General features: G+C 35.2%; 1 protein-coding gene across 3 annotated transcripts in view; it reads right to left on the bottom strand.

Annotated features, from left to right (window-relative positions):
* Positions 1–8225: 8225 nt before the first annotated feature.
* RBM26 (RNA binding motif protein 26) overlaps positions 8226–26430 on the bottom strand; it is a 57263-nt gene continuing 39058 nt past the window's right edge. For all 3 annotated transcript variants that reach the window (XM_051779719.1, XM_051779720.1, XM_051779721.1), the window contains 5 exons: positions 23029–23133; positions 20308–20517; positions 17882–17968; positions 14662–14775; positions 8226–10376 (listed from right to left, as the gene is read on the bottom strand). In XM_051779719.1, the coding sequence (XP_051635679.1) occupies positions 10287–10376; positions 14662–14775; positions 17882–17968; positions 20308–20517; positions 23029–23133 (606 nt within the window). In that variant the 3' untranslated portion in view covers positions 8226–10286. The remainder of the gene's footprint in view (positions 10377–14661; positions 14776–17881; positions 17969–20307; positions 20518–23028; positions 23134–26430) is intronic.

The raw sequence follows: 26430 nt of genomic DNA, 5'->3' as shown, positions 1-26430 counted from the left end.
CCTGTATCACAACTCATCATCATGCAATTTCCCACCTGAAATTATGATCTGCCCATTAAGTGGCTCACATAACTGCTTCCTAACTTGTTCACTCAGGAAACAGGTTAAATAGCTTAAAAACAGGAAAGATCCATTACTTGAGTTATTGAAGCTAATCTACCTAACTTGGACAAACTGGTTTGAACACACAAACACTGCTTGCATAGAAAGAGTCTTTCAAAACAGCAACTGACTGTTGACACAACATACTCCATAGGGATTCATAGGAAGGAACACTGAATTCTGTGATCACTAAGGCATCTAGAAGCAATCACTTAAAGTGAGGTTTCTCTAAACTTTTGGGTATCTTTGATGCTACTTTAAAGTTGTAGATGGAAGCCTCTGTGAAAGCATTAGGCAGAGAACCAGTTCTCTATTCTGGCCCTATTCTGTGGATTTAGCAAATTTTTTTAGCACGTCTTGCCTGCAACAAATTAAGCTACCCACAGGTGTGGTAGAGAGTGGGTAGATTGCAGGAAATGAAACATGCACATCACCAATTGTTTGGCCAAGAACTTGAAATCTCAGCTTCCATCTGCCTCAGCACCTCCTTCTAGAATTTTAATATCGGTTTATTTCACCAACACCTAACAAAATTAAACGAAACCAGCCTTTCTGCCCTCTAACCTAATCACAAGTCCTATAGGGCATGGTACATCCCTACACTTACTCTGCTTTCTTCCCACCTGCTTGGTTCCGTGACTGGCTAAGGTCCCTGAATGCTGTCAGAATTGTCTGTGTTCCCTGACAGTGGTTTAGCTTGTCTGCACAGATCCATTAGAGAAAATTATCTCTTCCTGTTCCAGCCTAGCCTCAGGGCTGCTTTACCCAACTGGCAAACCTGAGTTCTCCTAGGAAGTGAAAGTGCAAGCAGTGGCTCTGCTACACAATGGTGAGTAGAGGAGGAAGCATCTCCTCAGTAACCTGCTGCTAGTGCATTAGCACTGTACTAACACGAGTCACAGCCTTTGACACAAAGCTACTATACTCATAATAAGCTAAACAAAGATCCGAAAGGTCTGACAAAATTCTTTCAAGGTTTCTCACACCTCCTTTGGAGGTGATCCTTTACTGATCTGAGACTGCTTTCCCCCCATCAGAACTACTGAGGGATTTGCCAAAAGGGATTTGCCAAAAGAGTTCTCACAGCAAAGTCTCTGTTTGTAAGGCTGTTAAGAATACAAATAGGTACAGAGAGTCAGCTCAAAAATGCAGGGCCATGCAGCTTTCAGTTTAGTGGGTCACTGCTGAACTGCAGCATACCTTGTGTTTCTGAGTAGCAAGTGCAATGCTTCTGTTCTCAACTGCTCACCTGACATTCTGCAGAAGCATTTCAGCTTCCACATTATGCTCACTACACGTGTTGTTAAATGTTTTGTCCTGCCTCCTGTAAATCGGGGGGAAGAGAAAAACCAAGAGTTGAAGCCAAACATACAAGAACAACATAGTGTGCTAGTTTTTCCAATGAAAGTAGCATGGGTTGAACCAGAATTATGGGATGAAGAGATCTACTGATTCCCAACTGCTCATTCCTGCCCCAGTATTCCCCACCAGTAATGTCTTTCCAGCCATCCGGTGAAGTAGATTAGGAAGGTTATTCAGTTGCACTATCTCATTTTTAAAAGCATAGCCAGCTCCTCAATCACTACATTATCACACAAATACCTGCTGTGCCAAGCAGAGAGAATGGGCAGGAGTGACCAGCCAGGGTCTCTTCTGATGCTGGCATGGAACAAGACTATGAGAACATTTTTCACAACTTAGTCCTAGACATCAAAGAGTTAATACTGCCTTATCTAGAAAATGAGTTCTTGAAACACACTCCAAATTTCAATAGTGGCCAGAAATTATTTCACAGAAAGATTCAAAAGCTAAAAGATGGCTCAGTATTTGTTAATTCAGTATAACTCCAGAGAGTAATTCATAAGCTTCTAAATTAATATTTTTAAGGAGGTCATAAAATGTGAACTTTAGTAACTGCTACAGCCAATCAAGCTGTCATCAATCTACAGTCTAGTTAGACTACTAACACACTAGTAATTACCTATTCAAATTACTTTAAAAGTTTAAAAAAGCTTATCTACAGATAGTATTATAGCATGATATACTGCCATCTTAAAAATGAGCAGTGAATGCTGCTGGGTAATCTTTTTATTATTTCAGATTCCAATTTCTCTAATTTATTCTCTGTTTCTTCTGTGTTTTTCTAGCAAGCTGTCTTCAAAAAATTCAATACATAGTAGATTTGCAGAGAACAAGAGCAAAGACATCAGTATTTTTAGTAGAGGAAGGATTAGTGCAAATGAGGATGGAAAAAAAAAGGTACTTACTTTAAACTCACTTGCAAGGATATTTAGAGATAGTTCAACATAGAAACTGAAGAAACAAATATATTTTAAATTATTTTAATTTTAAAGTTATTGGTACATAAATTTAGTGAAGACATGTAAATAATATCAGGAAGTTCACCAATACAAAATTGCAAATACAGAAGTAACCTGTTAAAAGTTAACAAGGTCTAATGATGGTTTACATTCCTTAATTTTTCACTATATATCAACAGTAAAAACTGCTCCATTTCATTCTGCTATACTGTCAATATCCTTACATAACTTCTAATAGAAAACTTACTTTATAATTCAGGTCATGCAGTACATCTGCTGACCAGCACTTTGCTTCTTCCACCAAAAGGGCTAGCACTATTGCTCTTTGCTCTTTAATCTTCCATTTTTCAGTAACAGAATACTCTCACAGATAAATTTGACCACATCGCATTAACAAATCTAATTACACAATACACAGAATGTTGCTTCTGGGAACAAAGAATTCTGAATTATAAAATCACAAAATGCCTTTTTCATATTTCAAAAGGTAGTTTTGCAAACTTCTGAATAGAAATACTAGAAACAAATAAATATTCACCAATTATTGACTTCGTACTTTAAAAGTAGACAGATTCCTCTCCCCCAAAGATACTGAATAAGTACTCTTGGGTATAGCAGCAGAAGCAGATTTCTATTCGCTTTGTAGAAGGATTAACACATTTAAAATATGTTCCAGTAGATAAGCAGTTATGCTTCCACATCCAGGCCCATTCAATTACTAGAACAATGCATAGAAGTTTTCAAGTGTGGGCAGGTAATATTTCCCTTTCGTGTAAGAACTTGTTTGAAAAATGGTCAAGATTTCAATTAGTCAGGTATACAAAGTCCACCTTTCTGAACATCTATACTGCAAAATTCTACGCTGCAGCAAAGTTTTCTAAACCTGCTCACTTGCTGGTTACTGGATATTTCTATTTTTGTGTTCTTGATAAAACTTTTAATTCTACTTAACCTTACACAACTTTTTTCTGCCTAATACAAAAAGGATGGTACAAATTATAGAGGCATTTTGAAGACAGCAGCAACGAGAAAGGTTAAGATTGTGCAAATAAATAAATAGTATCCTAACGCTCTTCTCTGTTTTCTAAGGTAAAGTATTACAACAAAAACAACAGAATGAGTCACATACACATCCTGCATGTTCTTGGCCTAAATGTGACTTGTGTACATGGGCGTTGCACACTCAGAGTTCTAAGTGTAGAGATGCAGGGGCTACTAGGAGCTTCCTGATGCACTCAGGCAAGACAGTAACAGACAGGATGTGTACAAGGATGTGCAATTATTTCACAGCATAGATGAAAAATTATTTTGTATAATTACACTGTACTGATTAGTGGAGCTACAGTAGTAATTAGTTGAGGTATTTAGGATGAGCCTACCATAAAGCGAAGATAACTGGCTACAGTGGTGAAATTTGTTTACCCCATGTTAGGCCAGTGATTTCTTTTGTAGTTTGTATAAAAACACAATGTTGTGGGCCACTTCTGCCCCCCTCCACTTCCCAGCCATAAATTTTAGCTTTCCATTCACTGCATATGCCAGAGCACAAACATTTTTAAAAGATGAATTCTTTTAAAAAAGCTTTGACAAACAAAATGTAGCTGCCCAAAGTTTTCTATAAATTCAACTGTAACCTATCAAACACTAATTCAACTCCCAGAGCAGAAAAGGAGATGGATACATGCCTCTTGCAACGCAGAAACATTCTTCTGGTTTTTATTCAGATTTAAACACCTGGAGTCATGTTTTATTATTGGTACCTAAATCCAAAGAGAGATACTTTCAGTTCACAGAAACAGAATTTCTGCTGACATAGTAGAGATGCATACAGGTTTTTGCAAGAAATGCAAATATTAACATGAGAACTGAAACAGGAAAAATATCACAGAAGTGTTGAAATGGGAACAAATTCTTTCCAGTTTTTGTTTCACTTGTGTAGCCATAGTGCCCTCCAGCAGCCAAAAGAGAAAATACAAGGCTTTATCTCGTGGAAAAAGAAATTACACAAAATCAGAACTAGGTTGTTCAGGTTTTTTTAAGCAGAAAAAGGACAGTTTGCAAATGTGAGGAAGAACATTCCTTCATGTTAAAACAAGGTACTTTAATGGAAAGGACGCTTCTTTCAGCTTTTATGCAGCACAGCCTTGCAGAACTGGGAAGCTGTATAAAAATGAGAGGTTTTGTACCCTAAAGGCATTTCTGTAGATCTCAACTACACCATACATGCATTAGCAACACGCACACGATTTTGGCAAAAGGATATAGATTTTTACATGCATAGATCAACACACATTTTTGTGAAGTCTTTGTTTTCTCTTTGGTTCAAGCATCTTTATTGCACCAAATTTTGGGTGAGAAGAATATATTATGACCTTTAAAACCTAAGAAAACTTTTCTCATTTCCCTAGAGAGCAAATCATTGGTTAGAGAGAAGAGTTCATATGCCTTAGAGCTTGGAAATACTCTGTCTAGCTGCAGATCATTACAAAAACATTTTTGAGAAGTTAGTGTTTCTTTTCCCTTCACATTTAAAAGAACACTAAGCTTAAGAAACAGAAGTCATTCTTCAGCAACCAGGAAATGAACATCTGCACTGCTGAAGTTTTGAGGCCTGTAAACAACATTTTTGATTTCAAATAATCTCCAGAGCTTGTCAGGAGGAACTGTAAATACCTTTGCTTTTTTTTCTTCCTCTTTCTTTTAAAATAAAAGTATGTGCTAGATGATACAAAAAGATCTGGTTTTTAAAGAAAATTTTTACCTACCAAATTACTATAAAAAAATTTATGTGAATCTGCAACACAGAAGAGTAAAATAGTGTAAAAGAGTAAAAACATGATTTTACCCTCTCTGTATTTTGACAAAAAGGTCAAAATAAAAAAAGTCTATACTACAGATATTTTTCAGAAAAATGAATTTTGAAGAGTACATGCCTCAAAATATTTTCTCGCATTTGCTGATAGAGAAATATTAAAATCCAGTTCATCAACTAGTGCAGACACATCTGCTGAATGTGGTGTCCCAGTCTTTGGAAGAGAAAGGTGAGAAACTGAATTAGTCTGTTCTGCTAACAAAGCAGGAAAGATCTTGGAATTTAAGAATTCAAATTGTAACATGAAAATTACTACAAAATACCACAGGGTCAGATGAGATGATTTTCGAAGACATCAACGGGTCTCAGGATTATGAGCTTACTGCAAGAAGAAGAAAAAAAGTTAATCTTCACTCACACGGACCAAGAACAAAGTACCGTCATTCAGATAAGTTTTAGCATTAATACATATAGAAGGATTTTACAAATAACAATCTTTTAGGAAAAAAAGAAATTTCTTGTGCAGTACGTTCTTGAAATCCCTCTCATTAGCTTTACAATTAGATCCCCAAAGGATTAAAATAAAAGACTGAAATCACCAAAGTCTGGTTTTGTTGCAAGTATTTTTGATGTCTACAGATTTAAAACATGGTGCAAGATAAAACATGCAAAGGCATATTTAAATAAAAAAATAATTATTTTATAAAACTACAGTATTTAGGCAACTGTGTGACAAGAATACTCATGTGTTTAGAAAGGTCTACATTTTACGAGTCCACAAAAACTAAGGGTTCATTTTCCCTATGGATCAGTTTACAGCTCTGTTTACTCAGTTGAAAAAGATAACCTTTGTCTTTAATCTTGATCAAGAACTTTTACTTTGTCTTAACAGGTTCATTTGAAAGTAATCGAGTGCTATGATATCAACACAGTAGGAAACAGTTTCACTCAGAAAAGTATGATGAAGAACAATAAAATTGTTTAAATTCTCACACTTATTTTTCCAGAAATCCCTCAAATTTCTGCTATTTGTTCCAGCTGTTCTAATCTTGATTTGTTAATTGTAACTTACTTTTCTAATGGCAATAAAAGATAAGTAATACAGGATTATATTTGACTATGTCTTCTTTAGTTGCAACATAAAACAATAATTAGAGTAAATGGGGTGCTTCATTGAAGGTCTCTGCCCCTTCATGTTACTTTGTGTGTTTGTACAACCGTAGTCTGTGACTGCTGGAAAAAAAAAATATTCCTTCCTCCCTCCCCATCTATTTTTGGTGAGACCTACTAGTTCACAGTTTAGTTAAAAAATACAGGGAACATCCAAAGTCACTTCTTTGAGTCAAACCCAAATTTTACACATCTTTTTGTTTTCTTTTATGGTCATGCAAAAACTGACAAAAATTATCTGTTCTGCATACAAAACCCTCAAATAAATGTACAGCTTTTTAAAGTTACCCAAGGGCTGACAAGAACAGTAAAGCTTAGGCAGTTTGGGGTCCTCTTCAGAGTTAGGTCAACAATGAAGTGAGACGTTTTAATTAAGTACAATTATGTTACGCTGTTCTCAGATACTTAAGTTATCTGGATAGTATTTTTTTACTTCTTTTCTAGTTAAGGAATAGACTGTTTTCAGTGTAGTTTAGAAAACAAATTAAGTGTCTGAAGTTACAAGATTACTTTTCAACATGTGCTTTTTCTATTTAAGAAATAGACCTGTCCAGTTTGCTTGTAAAATAAGTCCAACACCTTTGTGTTTCACTAATAAATATATTTGATTTCTTTTACGAATATTCTGACTGGAAATAAATGAGTTTTAACAGAAGAAAAAACATAAATAGTACTGGCCCTAAGTGATGCTTCACAAAAGTATTCTTGTTACTTTACTGTTTTGTAGAGATTAAAATATATTCTGAATTAATGACTCCCGTTACTTCAAAATTTTTGTAGTTCAACCAAATGTGGTTTAAAATCATATTGCTGTTGAACTGCATGTCAGCTTGTATCTTATTCAAGCCCTTTAGTATCCAAGTGGAAAAGAAAATACCTTCTAAAATGTTTACCTTTTTTTCCCATGGAAATTTTGAAAAGCTGTCTGAGGAAAACCAAGCCAGCAGGATGTTTGGTTTGTTGATTCAAACAAGGAAGGATGCTGCTCCAGTTGTCAACGGATTTCACTGAAGGCTATGTTAATAAGGATCTGACTGAACTGAAATTACAATAGTTGGGAAAAAAATGGAGGGGAGAGGAAGCTAGACAAGGAATATGAAGACAGAGAAAGCCAAAAGGAAATCAAACAAAGAAAGTAATTTGATAATGACAGAAATATGTACAGATTGCAACAGGGACACTGTTTCCTTATGCTGAATGACATACAACCACAGATGGGTTTTGACTGAAAGAAACACTTGGGCTTGTTTTTAAGGTGAGAATAAACAAAGCCATTCTGATCCAGGTGTTCTTCAACCATTCAGTGTCACAAGGTAACAGCAGGGGACAAAATACACACCAGTAGGAAGTTTGTGGGAGGAAGATGGCAAAAAGAATTTTTAAAGGTTTCATCCCCTTACAAGTAGATCAAGGTGCAAAGTTATGATATGAATCTTGCATGGATGCATTACCAGGCTGAATTCAAAACAGGCAGGCAAACTTGGAATACTGGTTTTAAAATTATGTGACACAGCAATTTCAGATGATTTGTAAGAAGCACCCATGCAAAAAACACACTGATAGTTGTCATTAGCTTGTGTTTTGACTGACTGCAGTGAAAAGGTAAGTTTGAGGAGTAGATAAAGCATGCCATGCTTAAGGCAGCATGGACAGTCTTTTCCTGTGCTGTACCTGTTCTCTAAGACAACACACAAAAAACTTCCACTTCCTGGACCGTTGATTTGGCACTTTTCAAATGTACTAAATCATTAAAAAAACAAAGTAGAAAAGCTTGTATTTAATTCAGTGAACTAGAACAGCTCATTGAGAGCATTGGATAAAAAGGTTCTTAAAATATTTTATTTTGCCTGAAATTCAGTGTAAAAGGAAATCAATTTCCCAAATTCAATTCCTTCTGGCAAATTTAGAACTTACTGTAACAAGCATGGCTGTCAATTGTGACATTTCAATGTGAAACTAAGACTATACAAAAACTTTAAGTGCATATTTTTTGCCACAAGATATGCATACACACAGGGACAGAGGAAAAAAACCAAACCAAATCAAACAAAAACCCCCTCAACAAAAAAACCCAAACCAAGATCCAGGTCTCAAAATCCCTTCAAGTAATTCAATGGCACAAACAGAAATTCTACAGCTGGAGATCTTTCTGAAATGCTACTACTTCTGCTTTCCTACTTTGGAATTAAAAAAAAGGGCAGACTAGTTCTCCTGTCTCCCCAGCAAAAGACAAAATCATGGACTAAAGAAAATACCCTGTTAACTGAAGTACTATCACAGAATCAGAGAATATTCTGCATTGGAATGGACCCACAAGGAACATCGGGTCCAACTCTTAAGTTAATGGTCATACAGGTCCATGTCCATCTATTTGATGGTTTTATGATACACTCACTAATGAATTGATGGGGGGGGAAGAAAATATTAAAAACAAAACAACCTCCTCGTCCTCTCCAAAACAAAAATAAAACCCATTACTCTAATAGTTAATAAATGGATTTTCTTTTGAAAACAGTGCAGCAAAATGCCACTTAATGGGAATAAAAACAAGTCTTTCTGAGATGTCCTTTACTGCAAAGGACTAGGCAGTTTCCCCTTCCTAAGAAGCAGAGAAACTTCAGACCTCACATAACAGAATGACCTGTTAGAAAGAGCCAATGAAGTAGTTCTGTGGAGTACACTAAAATTTTGCATACGTATATTTTTGAATGATGAATATACGTGATTGTGTGAACTTACTATCTGCTGAGTGTTACTTTTGAAATGGAAAAATGTTATCACAGAAACACACGAATATAAAAGATGCATTAGTGTGCACAGTAAAACTTTTTAGAATATTATCTACCAAATATTCCACTTCTCACGTATTCTTCTAAATTATATTTCAGTACTGCATATTATTTTTGTGGGATCAAATTTTCTTTTACTGTTGCACAGTGCAGAGTTATAGAAAAAAATCCTTATTGTTGGAATACTATTCCATTTACTGTTTGACTTACATCACTTTCAAGTTCAGAACACTCAAAAGATTTTTGTAGAGTATACTTGTGTTAATGTACATGAAACGTGATTTAGATTTTTTACATATATATATATATTCAGTATTATTTTAGTATGAGTGATAGTGATTCAAGCTCCTTTTGTGAACATGGGGGTGGGGGTTGCCATTTGGAATGGTCTTTTCTCTTTTTTTTCTTTTTTTTTTTTTTCATCATGAAGGACCATTGCCTTAGCTTTTTTTGGTTATTGCTTTTTTTTTTTCTTTTTTTCTTTTTTTTTTTGAAGACCATTCCATTTCTTTATTTTTTAACATCTTAAAGTCATAAGGACTTATATGCAAAGCAGTCATACACTTTATCATTAAAACCCATAGGTAAAATACGTACACAAATCCAACAAAAGGCTAGTACATAGTAAAGCCTAAGCATACTACTATGCAATATTATGAATACATAACTTTAGAGACTTCGGTTTAGTACTGTTATCTATTCATTTCTGAAAACATTCACAAAGATTTTAAATGCAAATTTTCATTCCGTATCTGGAATAGAACAAAAATTATCTATGTTATAACAACTTTTGGTCATTTGTGTTTGACCAATTCAGTAAATTACAAAGAACCCAAAGAATTCTGTAACTTTCTGTAGAACTATGTAATAAAAACATTGCATATGTTCCTAGTATGATGTCTTTAGCAATCATTTACTGAAATGTAACTCAAACATCAATCTCTCAAAACGTATAATTGACCAGCTGCTTTTTAATCTATATCTGAATCCAACTTCATCACAAAACCCCTTTTAATACAAAGATGCAGAAGTACATTAGGTAATACTAATGCAACACAGGTGCAGTTCTAGCACTGTCATTGATCAGTTGAATCATCTTCTCCATGAACGAGATTCATTCTCCTCTTCCTCTTCATCATCATCTTGAAGCAATGAGTCATCCACCAAAGATTCTTCCTGAAACTTCAAGAGATAAAGGTGACAGTGTTACACCAGAAAATGCTAAAAATCAGAAGGCAAAATACAAATCTCTGATATTTGCAATTTGATAAAGAAAATATTTTGGGGTTTAAGAGGTAAACAGTAGTGCTTTCAAAGAAGTATACTGTATATATATGTCATATATATATATATATATATAAAAGCAAATGGCAAAAGAAAGTTTTTTTCTCTTCAACAGACTTTAAAATTACCAAGACATATGCACCTCATCCTTAAATAGCTCTTCTGATTCTTCAGCATATAGTTCATGCCCAAGCTGCTACATTTTCAGAACTTAGGATGCTATACTGAAAACTAATGTTTTTTTTCATGCTCACAGTAACTATGCTGGTTTTCATCTGAGAGCTTAATCCACCTGTGTCACAGTATCAAAAAGGTTGAATCTGAGACTTTTTGATTTTGACAGCTTAATCAAACTTAAAATTAATATAAAAATTTAAAAGTTTGAGGCAGGGAGACAGACAAGATATATTACTGTATTTCTATTCCTTTCAGTAACAACACTAACTTGACAGACTTCAAACCCCTAAATATTTCAGGTCAACAGTAGCAGGCTGTAGAAAGGCAAAGTTAAACAGTAAGGTGTTTCAATTTTTATCTACATATAGACACAGGGGTGTATATAAACTACTATTATATTTTGGGACTTTTTTGACAGTGGTACCTAACCCAGCAAACTCTGTGCTAGCTAAAGCAAGGACTAAAACACAAGGATGTCTTTCCCTAGCAAAATCTCTCAGCTGTGAAATAACAGCTATGGTCTTCCTTGCTTACTCTTTTTGTCCCAGTAATTGCGGGGGTTTTGCTACAGAACTTCCAAATTCAGCAAGTGGTGTGCAGGCTGATTTGTGAAATTAGGAACTCTTCTGGAGAGATAAGAGGCTCTAGGCTGAAGCAAGCCTCAAACTAAGTCTTCTCTTTCCAGTAGGTTCTTTTACAACAGGGAGAAACTACTATCTCTAAAAAGATCAAAAAGACTGGAACGACTTCCATATAAGGGAACAACTATAGGGAGAGAAAATAACTGAGGGAAAGTAAGACGTTATCGTTCTATATTAAGTATCTAAGAGAAAGTGAAGAGAGAATGATGGTTGTCTTTTCGATGAAAGAGCAGGAGAACATCAAAATTAAACATGCAAGTGGTGGATTCAACAGGAAGATACTTATTCTGGGTAGACATAGGTGAACAGTAGCATTCTCTTTTACAGGACATTACAGATGCTATTCAGATTCCAAAGAACCAGATAAATTCACGTAATAAACACATATCAAGGGCTTTCAACTACATCTGACTCAACATCTCTGACTCAACAGGTCCCTGAACTGCAAATCACGGCTGATTAAAAGCTTATATCTATTTATGTGTTTTGTACTCTTCCTAAGCATCAGTTGTTGACTCAGTAGAGTCAGTTCTTTTGTTAGGCACCCAGGTGTAGAACATAAGGCATCTAGGAAGACCCAGTGCTTTCATAATTAGCTGGTTATTCACCAGGGATTTTCTAAAGCACTCAAGTCCAAAAGGCTTTCCTCTTACTTTCATAAATAGACTAGGAACCCTGTTTTGTTATTAAGAATCTCACTCTGCTGAATGATCTAGCTCCTTTTTTTCTTTTTTTTTCTTTGAAACATCAAGTTTCACCTAAGTCCTATGCCTGCTATCCCTCTTTAGCATCAATACTCCTCAGTTGAACTAAAATGGTAGTTTAGACATGGAAAAATGAAGGAAACCTTTTTCATGTGTTTACAATAGCTGCTATAAAATCAAGTTAAATAAGTAGGCATGCAGAAACTCAAGATATTTTACATGTATAAAGAATGTATGACTGAAATTCAGGTCACTGACTACAAGCCTAATCTCAAACTAAGCCTGCCTAAGTATAAATTTTAAACAGTAACGCTATGTAAAATTTCTTTTTGCAACTGGTTGAACTTCAGCAAATGAAGTTCTTGACCTCATTCATTTGGGACATAGGGATCATAACATTACACTTCAAATACTAACTTAATCAAATGTTAGAAGCAATACAGAGCTCACAGAATGAAAGAATGGCATTTAAAAGCAAAATTTCCCAAGGATTATCTAGTAGAAATACCTGATGTAAAGAAATTTGGTGAGGGTTAGGAGGACTAATTCAGTTGTACAAAATCCAAATAAACTCCAATTTCATTACAGAAGGAACATGGGAGAGCTACATACATATATTTGTCTTGTTTTGAAAAAGGGAAAGGGTCAGAGGTAAGCATATCAATCATGTTACATAAAATATCTGTAAACTCCGGGCCTAATACGTATCCAGCAATGTTACTAACAAAAATATAGGCAAACTAACATTTTTATATTACAGATTTGTTATTGCAAAGATTTCAGCAAGCAGACAAAACCAATGAACAGCTAAGGGTTGTTTTAACCCTAGATCAGCTGCTAGATATTTTCCACAATAATAATTAGCTGAGGAATGACTGCAAAAACAGTCCCGAAACAAATAAAAGCAGTTAAAGAACAAAATTAGATCTCAAGAAAAGTGTCAGAAAAATAAAAGGTCAGGGAAAAAACAATCTCTAATAAAGTTAAACATTCCAATGATTAAATTATTTATTTAAAAACAAGTTACTTCCCCCTTTTTACTTAAATTTTGAAAACCTGGAAAGTTTTAGATGAGTCCATCAATTTATGAACTGCAGAAAACAGTCCTCTGCAGTCTTTTCCCTGAGTTTTCTTTCCATACCTGATGACTCCTGTTATGGAGAATAACCATCACCTAAAATAGATATATCCCACTAGCACAAGCACTTCTCAGCTGACAAGCTGTCATCACACATCTAGGTCTGAGTTTGTAAATCTGTTCTTTCTCTTTGCCAGGGCATGTCACTTTTACTATCTTCTTTCCCTTTTTCCCCCACTATATCCCAGAGGTTCCCTCCTACACTCAAGTGTCTCGGGAAGGGGAAGGCAGTTAGAAGGCAAATCTCTCTGTAGTTCACCTACCAACAAATATGTACTTTCCTTCCTCTACTCTGCTGAAGTTTTTGCATATCCCTGAATGCCCTTCCTTCATCACCCAAATCTCAATGAAGTGGTTACTCAGTGAGACCTCTCAATAACGCGCACCCCTTGCAGCAACAGGCACTGTTGCTGATGTTCCCAGGTAATACATCCCTGAAGGAGATGTGACAAAATATCTAAGATGCTCTCAAGATTCCATAATGTAGTCTGTTGTTCACTCACAGCTCATGACTACCTAACAATGCTTGAGGTTTGTGCACACAAGGAAAGTAGCATTTAGTAAGTCACAATGCACAAACACCTAATATGAATACACAGAGGTGGAGGTAGACTACACTGTCTTTGACTGGCACGCTAAAAACAAATTAGCATTTTTGGAGACAGGAAACAAACAGACAAACTGGTGTCTTCAGGAAATAAAACAGAAAGTGAACATTACCAAATGTAAAAGAACTAACCAAATTTATATCAAAGTAAACTTGTGAAGCTGCTTCTATGGCTGATGTGCCAAAATACCACAGGAATAAAGATACATACAAATACTATCATCAAGTAAGTCAAAGTGCACTTCTACTTCAGCCATTCTATGGCAATTATGCGTGTACACTTAATTTACGGTAAATAAATTAGGAAAAAGACTGCTTGACTTCATCCTCAAGTGGCATTTATTTTTCTAAATTCACAAATATCTGTATTTTGAATGTAATGAGTTAGATTGGATCATGACTTGTTGCCCCACCACTTCTACATTAAGTTATTTGGACATGGCTTTAGTATCTTTCATGCACAATGATGAGGACTAACACTCAGCAGAGCTACTTTACATGTCTGAATGAAGTCAGTAAATGGTCTGAATTACTCCTTCACCTGTATCCTTCAAGCAATATCTATATAAAGGAACAAAAGAGTCTGAAATTTGATCCTCTAAGAAATTAGTGCCAAATGTAAATGGCACAAACTCATGTTTTGGACAAAATCCTCAATCTCTCTCATGAAAATTAAAACCCACCACTTCCATTTTCTAGATATATCCTCTAGAGTTTTTTGTTGTGTAAGAAGTAAAACACTTCTCCAAGGAAAAGTAAAGTATCTAGACTTTCAAAACCTAAACCCCCAAAATACACTTTCTGATATCAAAATATGAGTTAGATTAAAAAAATAGGAGCATGAATCAACTTTTCTTGAAAAAGCTATTTTACTTTAAAGAGGAAAAAATGAAAATTAAAGAAAAAGTAAGCTTACTTCTTCTTCATCGGGTTCAGCTTCTTCTGTTTCAACAGCTGACATACTAGCAACAGGCTTGTTCCATGCCAACTTCAGCTCTTGTCCTTTAAAACGAGATCCATGAATTGCAGCCTAAAACAAGTTTAAACATCTTAGTTATACGTGATTTTACTAAAGAAGTCCAAGCTGTAATATATTCATCACTGAATACTGTTAATAGGCTAAACAAAACAACTTCATTCACTGCACATGGAATTCATACATCCTTTGAAGAAAATGATCAAAATATGTTCAGAAGAAAATAAGCTTGGAAAACCATCAATCATTAGGTGATGTAGGCAACATACTGAACTAACGCCTTGTTTTTTAATATTATCTTGATGGGTTCCTCACCTTTCAAAGATGGACACAAAACTGTTAACATATAACTTAGTGGAAGAAGTAAGATATCTCACAAATGATTTAGTATATTTTAAAAAACCCAACAACCAAACAACTAAAAAAAAAGCCCCTTTGTGATTACAATTTAATCTACTGGAAAATGTTCCACTTCCTGTAAAGCCGTTGTAATTGAAATGTAAAAATTTTTAACTTATGGGATATTCATGCCCTTCTAAGTACCAGCTGCATTAAGTGGCTGCTTTGGAAAGAGTATGTTCAAATTAAAGTAACATGAATGAGCATAAATCAGTGTTAGCAACATTCCGAAATAACCGTCATGGTCACAAAAGATTTATAGTACAATCTGAAAGCACAGCATAATGTGAAATGTAGAAACAATTACATGTTCAATGACATCTGAACATGAATTGTGTGATATTAAAGTCCCCAGGTATAAATTTTAAATCTGTACATATAAATTTATGATAAATTTAAAAGATTCTATGCTTATTAAAATGCAGCTCAGGAGCTTTTTGTCCATGGTCTCATCACAATGTCATACAACCAGAATTTGTAAAAGTACTTACACGTGACATTTAGGTCCAGAAACAACTTGTAATCTTTGGAAGAAATTACTACTACATAAAAATGCAACATTTTACAACAGGGAATCTTCCTCTTTCTTCCAGACTACAACATATATGAACATAAAGCCTAGGCCTATTTTAAATTAAGAAGGTAAAATACTAGCTGCATTTACCTCACAATTGGCGTCAACAGAGGTTTTTAATGATTACCTTCTATAACTAATTCTGCTTTAGCCATAAACACAGAAATTCCAGTGGAAATATATTTAATAAATAGGAATATCTTAAGGAAAATACATATTTTACTAGATTTGATTGAACCCAGTTTTCATAACACTTTCACTTAAAAATAAAGGTGCAATATCCCTATTTTCAGAAGGGCATTCTGAACTTCACCTTTAATACAGCTTGAAAACTCCACCTATTCTATTTGAGAGTGATTGAGGAAAATTATACTGCTGTTTAAATGCACTGAAATGCATCACAAAAAAAAGAGAGAGAAGTACATAACATTGACTTTGACCTTTCCACCAAATATACGTCCCTTCTCCCCCTGCCCATATCTTTTTTTATTCTGTGTTACCTTCCTTTTCAGGTGCTTCTTGTCTCTACACTTCTGTGTTTGATTCCAAAATACTACCATTCCCTGCTTTTTACATGTAGAAATTTAGGTAAGGCAGAGAAGACATTACCTGCCAATTTTTAGGTAAAGCATGTTCTAAACATGTTCTAATATATTTTGCTGATAAACAAATATCTTTAGCAAGATACTGAGAAGATCCTTGTAGTGAATCATACTCTATCTGGAAGAAGTAAAGCCTTTATTTGGATAGTCCACAAAACAGATTATTTCTCTAGGTAACCTATTTTTCTTTTCAGGGAAGCAGACGTTCCTCTCAATACCTAGGAGTATTTCTTGTAAACTACAATGTCAAAGAATATGAAGTTGCAAAATGAAGTATCCTGTGCCAGGAAGCACTAAAACTGAAATCCCAACCTTACTTCAGTTCACTTGTGAATATATTAATTACAACTGCTTTTATCTGCAGTATCTCTCATTCTCCACAAAACTGTTGAACTGTGTTCCTTCGATACAGCTGTACAATACTGTTTTTCCCCATGAGTCAGTATACATGACCTACCATTAATTACTCTTCCTTTTTTACAGAATAATTACAATCTTCATACAGTTATTGCTCATCACTGCTATACCTAAGAGTTTCACAAACAAAACTTTATGTTTCTGTAAAACATCTTTGGTACATGGATCAAACTATTTCTCAAAATATGTAATCATAAATGATATTCTAAGTGTTCAAAACTATTGCCCCCATTGGCTTAATCTGCATTGTAAATACCAGTATTTCTGTCAATCAGGTCACTGGTGACTCAAGACGAGAAAGAGAATAGTCTAGCCAGGTATGAAAATCATGTTCAGGTAAACTGCACAAGATAAACTTTGTGCAAAATATAAAATGAAATCTTTCCATACAACCATACCATAAATATGAATCCATTCTTTCTGGAGTCCCTGTTATTTTCAGGATACTCCCTCCCAACAGTGATGGATGCATTTTAAAGGAAACAAAATAATTTGCAGAACAATTATGTTCATTATTTTGTGCAGGTTCACATAATACCTACGCTACGGACCGGTTAAGGCAGGAGTGCCACTGAGCTAAATGTATAAAGTCCTAATAATCCACATGTAAGGATGCTGAATTACAACATAAGTCAACTCTAGATTTTAGTGTCTAGAAGTTACTTCTACAATTCTGTGCTTCTACAATTTCATAAATTTCTAAATAAAAGGGGGGAAAAAAAGAAAACAAAAAGAAAATCCCATGAGATCAAATATCATTTACACTACCACAGGTTTTCAGGCAAAGCTAGATCCAATCAAAGACAAACAAAATACACAGGCTCGCTCTGCAGGATGTCAGTGACATTTCAGGAAGACTGTGAGGGTAGCAAGTCTTCAGGTAAAAAACCATCACAATTAAATGAAGATGAACCAAGACATCAAACTATTGATTCCTGAGTGTTTCCCTTAATTTCTCTCTTACATCCTCCACTTGCTATAAACATCCTCATTTCCTAAATATTTCAGTAATATGCTGTTCTGACAATTTTGTTTTATTTAGAATTCAACTTTTGTGTCAATAGTTTTAAAATAACTAGCAGTATTATATTTAATCAAATATAGAAGTGTAACATAGCCAGAAAGTACTTGAATGCTGAAGAATATTTTTGAGAAAGTCTATACTCACAGCTTCGGCTTCTGCTCTTGTTTTGAAAGTAATCACCGCATGGAGAGAAGAGTCATCTATCTGGCAATCTTCAATTTCACCATATTGCTTTTGGTAAATAATAAAAAAAAGCTTAGTAAAATAGTTATCCACCTCTAAAAATGCAGTCCTAAATCAAATGCCCTCAAAAAACCACAGAAAATTAGAATAGTGGATTCACAGTCTAAATGCCAGAGTACTTGTCTTAGTCAAGAATACTTTTCCTTGTACTTGCATTTCTAAAACACCAAAGTGCTCTTGTCTCTGGATTTCCTAATTCCTACAGATATGAAGTAAAGTTATGACAGAAAGAGGTTGCCTTGCTTCAACATTTCTCTTTTTTACTAGAAAGAAGGAATCTTGAGATTATTTCATTAGCCTATTGCAAAACTCTTCCACCACAAGCTTTGTTAGTGGCAGGGACTGTAGAAAATGTTTCAAAACTTAACTGTTCTTCAGCATCTTAATATTCCCATCTATTCCAGTAATGGCTGCTATGGTATCACTACCTTTAATGCTGCCATCACTGTGAGCTGCAAAGCCCATCAAACACGTCTGTGCAAGCAGACTGCACTGCTGATGTGCACAGTTGCGGTACCATATCACAGAGACAGAAATATATCTCAGAATATTTCCATGGAATTTGCAGCAAGTTTAAAACTTGAAGTAAACCCACAACCTGCAAAATTAAGTAATTCACTTTTTTTTCCTCAGTGTTATTCTACTAACATGGTGAATGGAATGGTCTTGTTGATGTTACTAAGTTAATGATTAATATTTTTGCTTGTTAATGATTGTAAGTTTTCTATTTTCTCAAAAAAAATAATGTATAGGAAAACATGAAGTTTGCAGTAAGAAAAGTACATAATGAAATGAAAACTATGAAAGGTGACCAGCAATATTTCATTTAGCAATATTTGCAAGACAGACTACATCTCAATGCTGTATATCACAAATAATTTTTTTTCTAACATGCATCATCAAAACTGGATTCAGAAACCTCCAAGTAGAACGTATCACTTCATTTTAAAGTTACATGTTCTTACTTTTACAGAAAGATTTGTTAAGTCATGGTCAAATGTTCAATCCCTCATACATCTCTATAGAAAGTACTTTTATTCCCCTTCATTACACACACAAATATATATATAGATATGTATAAATGTAGGATCTGTTATTTATCTCCATGGGAAGTAATTTTGTTCTTACAGGTATGACAGCTCCTTTTTTGTTCCCCTATAGAGGATCGATACAGTGTACTTAAGGGGAACAAAATATATATATACCTTTATGTATGTGTGCACACATAGTTCCTGCAAACAAGACACCTTAAAAAACCCAGTATAACAGTGGAAGGGTTTTTTGGTTGTAATTTTTGTTGCTGTTGTTTTTGTTGTTTTGTTTTGAATTTTTTATTTATTTTAAAAAGCAGAGACAGATCCTTATTGGTTCTTGTTCTTTTGAAAAGTTGCTTGCATGACTGCCAGACAGGAAATATTAAGTACATTGACTGGAGTAAAATTTACTGAACTTACTGGCTTCTTGACTTTTTCCTTCAGAGAGGACCACTACTATTAAATGTTGGGGAAAAAAATCCCAAACAAACAAGGGGGAAAGGGGCACAGTCAGCAATTCACACGATTTTTGCCACTAGATATTCTTAGCATTCATTCCACAAAATAAACAAATTTGCTTTTATCATACTCTTTATTTAATGGAGGAAAAGGATTTTTATAAATTTATGTTCATTTTTCACTATTATATTTTCAAAGAAAAATGTGCTAAAAATGATGTATGTCAAGTTATCATTTCTTAGACTGAAAACAGAAAAAAAGTAGAAAAAGCTCTGACTTAAGTTTAAATACATGAACAGACAGAAATGTCTGGATGCTCTTCCAAGATCTGCATATATTTGCAGAATTTTCATCTTGATTCTTAAATTCAGAAAGTCAGGCAAAAGCACTGAAAATGTTTAATGAAAATTTTCGTTAAGCACTTGTCAAGATAATTCAACAAAGATAAACACACTTCAGATACTGAAAGTTTGGCACTGACAGTCTGTATTCTCACCATCCCTTCAGTTATTTTATTTCAGTAACTAAAAACTTGTAAAAAATTTACATATATCCTGAAAAAATAAATATTATGAGCCATTTTCCTTTCCTTTTAAGAAAAAAAAATCCAGAAGCCTTGTAAATGCCGAGATTACACTTATAACTAGTCGAATCAATCGTGTAATTTTCCTGTTACACCTTTTTCTGATGCATCCTCTGCATATCTTGTTAAAGATTTACTCCTAAATAATATTTCCAGATGAACTGAATCAAGATGAACTGAATCAAGAGGAAACAAGTCATTCAACAGAAGAATGTCATCCAAAAAACAAAAAAGGTGAAACTGCAACATACCGCAAAATGAGGAAGAAGATCTTCTCTATCACTTTCTGTAAAGGCAGAGATTTCTAACGCCCTAGGTCGATGATCCACAACTGCATGCACAGGAACTCCTCTGCCTCTTCCCCGGCCTCGTATTCCTCTACCTCTGCTACGTGATGCGCCCCGACCTCTTGCATGAACCCCTCTACCACGAACTGAAGAAAGAATCCCTCGTTTGGCAGCCTAAGATGTTTATACATAACATATTCATAAATTAAAATTCACAATCTACATATTTATACAAAATTAGCAAAGACATATTCTGATTCTTCCTAAAAACACATCCCCAAAACAGCCTCAGAAAGAGCAGCTTGCAGGTCTTAAAATAACAAAAGGTGAACATTTTAATACCATTCAAAAGCTAATACTGTTAATTATTAACAGATAAAAAATAGGATGGAAATAGGAAAAAAGAACCAGATATTAAATACAGATATCAACAGAGCCCTTATCTGTGAGCATTAACTTCTCAAAAAAAGGAACTGCAGTGCAACTGAAATTTCATTAGCAAAATTTCTTGATACGGTGTCTATCTACTTCATTTGTCTCTTTACTTTTGCTTCTTTGTCTCTCAAAGTTCAGGCAAGACTTTTATTCTGACCAGAATTAATGCCACATAAGAGCTTTTGGCCACAGAACTGCAAGGTGTGAAACAAAGGCTTTTAACGGGCACTACCAAGAACAAAATATTCACTAACACTTGGCTCTATGTACTCAATAATTTCCATTCCCACAATACCTGTGTAACCCTTCTAAAGAACTGGCATGCACTCTCCAAGAACAGTCAAAAGGTCAATAACAGTGACAGACAAGTCATTTAAAAAATAATCTGCAAAAGTTACTTTTAAGTTTCAAAAGGGTTCTTTCAGGTATTTAATTTCCATGTTTTTAACTAGAAAAAAACCACTTTTTTTAAACTCAAGTAAATCTGCCATAAGAATCAAAAGTTAAATGAAATCACCATAACTATGTTTACAACTCAAGCGTTGATGGCACTACTTTAATGCATGCCAGTGACAGCACCCATGAGGAGATCAATCTGTTACAGTTTTATTAATGAAATTATTCAGATAATTCTACAATAGTATCTAATTCACTTTTAATTTTTTATAAAGAGAATCCTAAGGGGTTTGGGGTTTTTAGTTTTGTTCTTTGGCAGGTTTTTTTTTAAACACTTTAAAATATTTAAATGAATAATTCAAGGTATGCTGACTCAACAAACAAGCTGTAAACTATGTGGGTTTTCTTACAGTAAAATCAGGGTTACCTGGAACGGAACGGCAGGTTATAAGTCAAAGAAGAAACGTGAAATATTGTGGGAGTCAGAGTCACAAACACAATGTGTGAATATTAGAACTTTTTTTAAGAATTTGTAAGAATACTGAAGAATCAAACAAATGTCAATGGGAAAAAAAAACAACACCCTTTTGTACATTGTACAAGGGATATATTTCATGCTGTTCCTTGAAACATATCAACGTGCATCACTAATAACCCGGTTTTTCTCCATCTACTTTGCTTGGTATTTGCTAAAGGGTTCAGAAAATTCATTTTACTAGCAAATATTACTTCCCTGAAAGAGCTACTCTTTTTTGCCCTCAACTCAAAAAACAAACAGACTTAATGAGAGACGGAGTAGGATTAGCACACTCAACTGTGGTGTAACTTTATCTTGAATAAGCACCTGCTTTCTGCTGCTATTTTACAAGTCATTCAATTCACATATTTTCTGGAATGTACAATTTATGAATAAGCTTTCAGTCCATATGAGTATGAAATATTACTCACCATCAGAATATATACTGTTAACATAAGCTTTTGTGCCATCTCTATTCAATTGGCTTGGTTTATTAACAAAACTATGTTCACAACTACTAAAGCTGCATAACAACTTAGTTTTGAAGCAAGATTTTAATGCAACTTCACCGCACGTATTTGCACTGTATTCATATGTAGTTATACATAAGACATGACCAAACTTCATTAAGACAAGAGGGATTTAAGCAACACAGCAGCCTGCTTAACAGTAAAAAGAGATAAGATTATCATGTGATTTAAGACAGTGCAAAATAACACAGAATAGCACCCACAGCATCCATAATTTCTCAAAATTAGACACAGATATGAAGAATCTTGCACAGCCATCTCAATTTTTTTTTTAAAGCAAGTACTTGAAGAAAAAGTGTATTTCTATACATCGAATACTCCTTGAAACATTGTATTTGCTTTTGTTAAGTCCTTCTTGAAACCAATGCTACAACAATATTACTTTTGGCACTTCCGGTTTTTTGATTAACCTCATTAAGAGGATGTTGACACTTAAGAATAAAAGATCAGGCACTGTTTTTTAACTCTTCTGTATTAAACACAAAATTACCTACAGGAAACAATTAAAAAACACTGCATGTTCTCAAGGAAGTATTATTACCACAAATCTGTAAAACACCATGTCATCTAAATAGTTATAGAATTTAAATAGATTAGCAATCAAAATTAGAGACAATACTATTTCTGGATGCCACTGAAGTAGAGAAACTGGTTTTTCTTAAATATTATTGCTAAATGTCTCCATCTACATGCAACTTAATACTGCACTCTAGGAAAAAAAGTTTATGATACAATACACAGGCTAATAAACATAGGGGAAAATATTTGATTAGAAGTTAATTGCTAAAAAAGAAGAGGCAAACATACTTCCAGCTGTAGTTCTGTATATTTTCGTCTTAATTCAGTAACTTCCTCCCCAGCTTGCATCTTCTTGTATAAATCCAGTTCAGTATCTAGTAATTCTTTCTGCATCTAAGAAACCGTTATAGTAAATTATTAGTTCCACAGTTCACATTCACTATTGAGGAAATAATTTTTCAATAAAAAGCTCTTGGCCGGTACGCTGATTTTCCACCTTCGAAAAGAAACCAAGCACAAGCTTAGGAGCCTTTGTGGCAAGATAAAACTTCCACGTGCAATAGCATACTCTGAGCTTTGTGATGTCAAACCTTTTAGACTACTACGCAAAGCCAAAGCCAACGGAATTTTTTCTAAACTGAAGATACAATAAGTAGAAAATGCAAGACATCATACGGTAATGATGATGAGATAAAAGGAATTCTACAAAAAAAAGAAAGGCAGTACAAGTATTAATGAATACAAAATCTATAATCAGTACTGAGAAAATGTATCTAAATTTACTGCAATTCCATAAAGCAAAAGCACAAATGGTAGTGCTGTTCAGACCACAGTAATAAAAACACAGTAAGTAATAAGACATCTGCTAACAAAAAAAAATAGTCTCTGATGCAGTTGCCTTCCAGAATCTTAAAAAAATTATTAGAAAGTTCATAAAATATACATGGAACTGAAAGGTGTCTCTGAACCCCAATTTAGACATGTTCTTTACAACCACTGAGGTGCAGGGAAAGACTTGAGGCAACCACGAAAATTTTATTAGAAGTTCTGTACCAAACCGAAACTTTTCTTTTTTTTTTTTTTTTCTTTTTTTTAATGGAAGAAGCAGCACCCAAATGTTCCAGTGACATCACAAATAAAGGATAAAATTATAGATGACTGTGAAACAGTTTACATTTACACCCATTGTTTCAAAATCACAGCATGTAATATATTCAAAGGCTGGATGTCAAGAGATGAAGGTTTTGCAGCTGTGACAGTTGGAAAACAAGTATCACCACTGATAAAGAAGGATGGTTTTGTTTCTTTGTTTTTTCCTGGAAGCTTTAAAAGAAAAAAAGCTGGATTATTCAACTGGCAACTTCAACCTCAAGCCCATTCAGCACCATTTTCTGATTATCTACAGCAACCACAGAAAAAGTCTTTTATCTCCTGTATAATAGTTTTCCAAGTTTTCAAAATTGAAATCAGTGCTTCTCTCAAATCCCACTGTGTTGCAATACATCAGTGACATGGCAAAACAAGCACTTCTGAAGTTTAACAATGACCAGCAGTTAGCACTCACAGAGCAGTCAGAGACACTGGTGTAATAAAGACTTTTGAGGGGTTTTTTTATTGCTCTTAACGAAGACTTCTTTTATAGAGCTGTGCCAGGTCTCAAGAAGAAAATACCTCCTTCAAGATACACCAAGAGGCAGCAAAGGTTTCTCACTCAAGGGGGAAGAGCATTTTGTAATCTGAATGAACTGGAAGAAGACAGAAATAGGTAAACATAATGGCACGGTCACATGGGTCTCATCTTCCAAGCCTGCAGGGTCTTCTTCAGAGCTACCTAGCTTTTAAACACAGAGAAAATGAAAGAGAACCTAGAGCAAAGTCCTTTAGAAAACTGTCGAAGTTGTTAACTTTAACTGAAGGCTCTGTAAAATCTTCACTTTCACAGAAGTTAGATAGGACTCATTGTTTTCTCTATTTAAAATGTTAACAAAATGATGCTCACAGTTAATGCACAATATCCCTAAAATGAAAGGTGTCAATAAAATCAACTTTTTCTACAATTTCTACTTTATGAAGTGGGTTTGCTTAAAATGTTTCTTCATTTTCCATATTACAAAGAAAATAGAAAAGCAGCTCAAAAACTTCATTAAAACTGCAATTCAAAATTAGCATATTGCCTCACTTTTGCTTAGTAGGAACAAGAATCATGTAAGGACGTGGTGGACCAGGTTACAAGCAAAGGGTGATGTGGGGAGAAGAGATCTCCAGATCAACAAAACTGGGCTGAAGGGGGACCACCTCAAACATACACATACCAATCCATATAAATGAGGGAGGGTCTACAGAACAGTATCACAGGGGGAAGATCTGCTTTCTTTTCTGGTAAATCAGTGCCTCTCTGAAGAGCTTAGACATTAATACACAAAATAGGTGAAACAAAGAGAAGGCACACAGAGAAGGTCTGTGTGCAGTTACAGAGCTACAGTCTCCTTGGGACTACTGAAACATCGTAGAAAAACTGACACAACTGGAGTGGTACCGTGGACAGATAGAGTCTCTTAAAAAGGATGAGTCAGGATGGCAAGAAGCAGGAGTTGCCCTTCATTAGAGAGTGCAGTATGAGTGCCCAGAGCTCTGCCTAGGGACAGACAATGAGCCAGCTGGAAGTTTATGAGTCAGGATTAAGATGGCAGACCAACGTGAGTGACGCTGCAGTGGCTGTGTACTGCGCACTGTCTAATCAGGTAAAAGATGTAGATGAGGCCTTCTTCAGACAACTGGAAGAAGCCTCCTGTTTGAATACCCTGGGTCTGGGCATCTGCTGAAAAGGTAGGATGATTTTCAAGAATTGCATCCTCCAAGTTCCAGAGCATGTAGGAAATAAAGGCAGCAAGATGCCTGCCTGGATGAACAGCGAGATCCTAGCAAAACTTAAATCCAAAAACAAGCTTGTACAAGAGTTGGAAGCAGGGAGAGTGCAAAGGGAACATAAGAGAAATTGTCTGAGCGTGCAGGCATTGGTTTGGAAAGCCAAAGCCCACCTAGAGCTGTTTCTCACCCCCCTTGCCAGATTCAAGAAGAAGGGTTTCAGTACATCTCTCAGCAGCGAGACAAACACTGTGCTGTGAAAAATGTGGTCTGAGTGCTGAATGTGAAAGAGCACCTGGCAACAAAGGACACTAGAACAGAGGAGGTACTCGATACCTCCTACTCCTCAGTCTTTACTGGAATGATTTGATTCATCAATCCCATATCCTGAGACTGGAAAAGCCTGGCGCAAGATTCATAGAATCATCAAGGTTGGGAAAGACCTTTAAGATCATCAAGTCCAACTGTCAATCCAGCACTACCTCTGTAACCCCAAAACCACTAAACCACGTCACCCAGCACCAGATCCAGACAATGCTTAAACACTTCCAGGGATGGTGACTCTACCACCTCCCTGGGCAACCTATTCCAAATGCCTGACCACCCTAACAGTGAGAAATTTTTTTCTAATATCTAATCTGAATCTCCCTTGTCTCAGCTTAAGGCCAATTCCTCTTGTCCTCTCATTGCAGGAATAGTAGAAGAGACTGGTCCCCACCTCACCATGACCTCCTTTCAGGTAGTCATAGAGAGCAATGAGGTCCTTCCCGAGCCTCCTCTTCTCAAAAATAAACAAAACTAGCTCCCTCAGCCATTCCTCATAAG

This window comes from Manacus candei, unplaced genomic scaffold, assembly GCF_025592945.1.
Source record: "Manacus candei isolate 608988 ecotype Guabito, Panama unplaced genomic scaffold, ASM2559294v1 h1tg000014l, whole genome shotgun sequence".
NCBI classification, from domain to species: Eukaryota; Metazoa; Chordata; class Aves; order Passeriformes; family Pipridae; genus Manacus; species Manacus candei.
This window is presented reverse-complemented; position numbering and strand designations above follow the sequence as displayed.